The 3,537-nt window shown below is 47.7% G+C and overlaps 1 protein-coding gene across 1 annotated transcript in view; it reads left to right on the top strand.

Moving 5' to 3' along the window:
- Positions 1-2,825: 2,825 nt before the first annotated feature.
- The window catches only part of Pcp4 (Purkinje cell protein 4), a 59,833-nt gene continuing 59,121 nt past the window's right edge, over positions 2,826-3,537 (top strand). The window contains exon 1 of the mRNA XM_005370131.2: positions 2,826-2,978. Coding sequence (XP_005370188.1) covers positions 2,970-2,978 — 9 coding nt within the window. The 5' untranslated portion in view covers positions 2,826-2,969. The remainder of the gene's footprint in view (positions 2,979-3,537) is intronic.

Here is a 3,537-nt window from a genome sequence, read left to right as displayed (position 1 = left end):
TCCTTCCTCCCTCCATCCCACTCTCCCTCCCTCCCTTCAATTCTTTTTTCCTCCCTGGGGATCTTACCTAGAGCCCTGCAATGCCGGACTAGGTGTCTACTGCTGAGCAATATCTGCCTCCCTCCCCCCCTTTTTATTTTGGGACAGAGGCTCACTAAGTTGTCCGGGTTGGCTTTGAAATTGACATTCTCCTACCTCAGCCTCCCAAGTAGCTGGGATGACAACAGGCCTTCAGGTAGCTGGCATTACACTAGCCTGGTTTAAAAAACTTCTTCTCCATATCTGAAGAACGATGCATTTGACATAAATGTCTGATTAAAAGCCCCAATCAAAAATAGAATGTGCCTATGGTTTCATCAATTTTTTGGCCCACTTCTGCCCCCTAGGCAAGAGCATGTCTCTACTGCATGAGTACACACACACACACACACACACACACACACACACACACACACTCTACACAGTTCCATAAATTATAAATTACAAAAGCTGCCTATATTTTAATGTAGCAAGAGTGAAACATGAACTGAGATGTAATACACGAAGCCATAAATTTCACTCTCCTCAGGCTCTTTCAGCATTTATTTACCAGCTCAACTCAATATACGCAGTACACACAGACCACAGACAGACAGACAGACAGACAGACAGACACACACACACACACACACACACACACACACACACACACACACACGGTTAAGTCTTCAGAGACAAAGTCTTAATATTCTTGTAACCAGTGGAGGAGAGTGGACACTGATGATCAGACAGACTTTTGATAAAGTTGTGTACGAAGCTATTTGACACCCTGGATTCAGGCTCCAAGGTCCACGTGGCATCTCCTATGTGCCGTGCTGTTGTGGGAAGTCTGTGGTTGACTGTCCATGGGCTCCCCATCTGCAGAGTCACCATATGGTGCCTGGGGTTCAGATTTCCAAGTCCGGTATCTGCTGGGAGGGAGGGAGTGCTTGGATTTCTGGTTCCCCTCTGAGGATGGGTGAGCTTCCTTTTATCTGGGCTGTTTGTAGCCTTTTATCTGAGCAGATAGCACTATGGTCCCAGGTCTGCTTCCAGGATCTGGGGATACCTAAGGATGTCATAAGGGGGTGGATGTAGAGGATGAAGACAATGCTGTCTATATGTTTATATGGTTAGGATACATGACTAATTTGTATATAATATACACAGTAGCATATGTGTACACACATGCTGTGCACCATGCTGCCCACAGCTTTCACGCTAAAATACGTACCCTGGTGAACAACCAAAGCTTCCCCTTGGAAGACATGATGCCCATGACAATGCCTCTGAGTTAGGCTGGGCAACAGTTGGAACTGCAGCTGAGACTCTGGCCTGCTGCTCTCTGATCCCATTCCCACCCACGCGCGTGGACTAGAGCTAAGACAGAGTGCCTGGCTTTGCTCCTTTCCAACTGGGGACACATGGAAGATGATCGTGGGAACATAAGGCAGACCACTTGGGGAGGACACAGCTGAGCTGCGAAGAGGAAATCAGTAGACAGGGGTGCAATGTGGGCCCTTCTGGGTGCAGGGAGGCACTAGGGCAGGTATTGGGATTCTAGGAAAGGTTTGGGGGCTCTTGACCTGGTCTTTCTGGTCATGTTGCTGCTCACTGGGATTAGCTAGGATGTAGCCTGCGATTGCTACTCATCTGGCAGACACCACACCTCCAGTGTAGATATTAAGACTCCCAAGGTCAGGACTGAAGGGAAAAGAAGAGCTTCTAACCCATGAGGCTGGACAAGATCAGGGTGAGGAACCCTTTCATGGGGTCCCATTTGCTGGGGGGGGGCTTGAGAATCCTCAGGGAAAGAAGCTGCCCCCACCCCACCACTGCCAAGTGGGATTCAGGACTGTTAGACTCCAAAGGTCACAACACACACCTATTCATGTCCTTCTACCCTAGGGTCCAAGCAGACAGATGAGGGACAGTGGACAGAAATGGTAAACTCTAAAGCCTGAGCCTGGTGCCCCCAAAGGGAGGTAGGAGGCAGTTCCTGGAAGCTCAGGAGGACTTCCCATTGCTCTTCATCGGAAAACCAAACTGGTAAATTACATGTGAGATCTATTCCCCCAGAGTGTGACTCCCACACCTCCCAATACACCAATACGTCATCAGCAGTGGGGTCCTGTGGCCGCCTGTGTGGCCGTGACTCTTGTGATTATCATTCTTTTAAATTAAAAAAAAAAAACTTTCAAAGCAGCAGTATTCCTTACGGCCTTCTCATAATCCTTAATTTTGGTTGGCCTTCCCCTCCTCTCTTCTCTCCCATTTCCTAGCTCCTTTTCCTCATTTATGCCCCCCACCTACCAGTATTCCCCGTCCACTTTCATATAATTTTATTTTTACCATCCTTACCCCATCCCTTGAACCCTCCCTCTTTCAAATAAAAACACATGTAAAAAGTTGAAATCAGGATACCCATATGAGCAGGAACATTTGTCTTTCTGAGTCTAGCCTACCTCACTTACCATTTTTTCATCCATTTCCCTGCAAATGTCAGAATCCTTTTTTTCTTCTATGGCTGAATAAAATCGATTGTACCACAGTTTAATTATCTGTTTATCTGTTGATGGGAAACTATGCTGGTTCTTTTTTCTTGCTGTCGTGACTAGAGCGTCCATGAACATGGATAAGCAAGTATCTCTGCGGTAAGGTGCAGAATCCTTTTAGGGTGGATGCGCTGGCGTGCAACAAATTCCTCGGTTCCTGCTTGGAAGCGGAGCTGAGACCTGCTGCGCAGTTCCACGCTTCTCCACTAGGTGGCTCTTTGCACTCTCGTATGTCTGCAGGCGTTCAGACAGGTGAATGCTTCTCATTGGCTGGCGGGAGGCATGATGCCATCCAGCAGCTCTTTTTAAGAGAAAAGCCAGGACCAGAGAAACAGCCACCCCTGAGCATTGCCTTCTGTGCTGTTCTGTGGGACGTAGCTGCGGAGTCAGGCCAACATGAGTGAGGTGAGCAATGCTTATGCTAGCACAGGGAAACCGGGGAGTGAGAAGGGTCTGCACCTCTGGGAATCTCAGAAACATGAAGGGTGCCCAGTGGGGTTGAGGCGTAAATGGATCCTGTCATTATTTGCTTTGAGGATGGAGTCTCCTGATATCTTGGTTTGAATGACAATGTAGAAACTGGTTAAGTTTACAACTTTTGAAATCAACCTTAGAAAGGGAAAAAGGGTAGGTATATTGTTTCTGATCTGTGACTTTGGGTTTTGTACCTTTGAAGAGAAAGCCAGTTGTTTGACTCTCTCTTGAGGGTTTGTGCTTCTTCCAAGGAGTGTGTCCTCACGCGTTTCCTTGGGACACAATCTGAGGTTTAGCAGACAGAGCTAGCCACCTGGGAAACACAGCTTCAGAAGAAAGGTGGGGAGGGAGGATTTGTGTTGGGGTGGTGGGGTGGCAGCTCCTGCAGAATCATTGCCTGTGACAGACAGAGCTTGCCATTAATCAGTTAAACAGAACCCAAGGAAACATACAAAGTCCTAGTCTAAGTGTGTGTGTGTGTGTGTGTGTG

The sequence above is a fragment of the Microtus ochrogaster genome, unplaced genomic scaffold (assembly GCF_000317375.1).
Source record: "Microtus ochrogaster isolate Prairie Vole_2 unplaced genomic scaffold, MicOch1.0 UNK72, whole genome shotgun sequence".
In the NCBI taxonomy this organism is placed as follows: Eukaryota; Metazoa; Chordata; class Mammalia; order Rodentia; family Cricetidae; genus Microtus; species Microtus ochrogaster.
The sequence above is the reverse complement of the archived record's forward strand: the minus strand, read 5'-3'. Positions and strand labels throughout refer to the sequence as shown.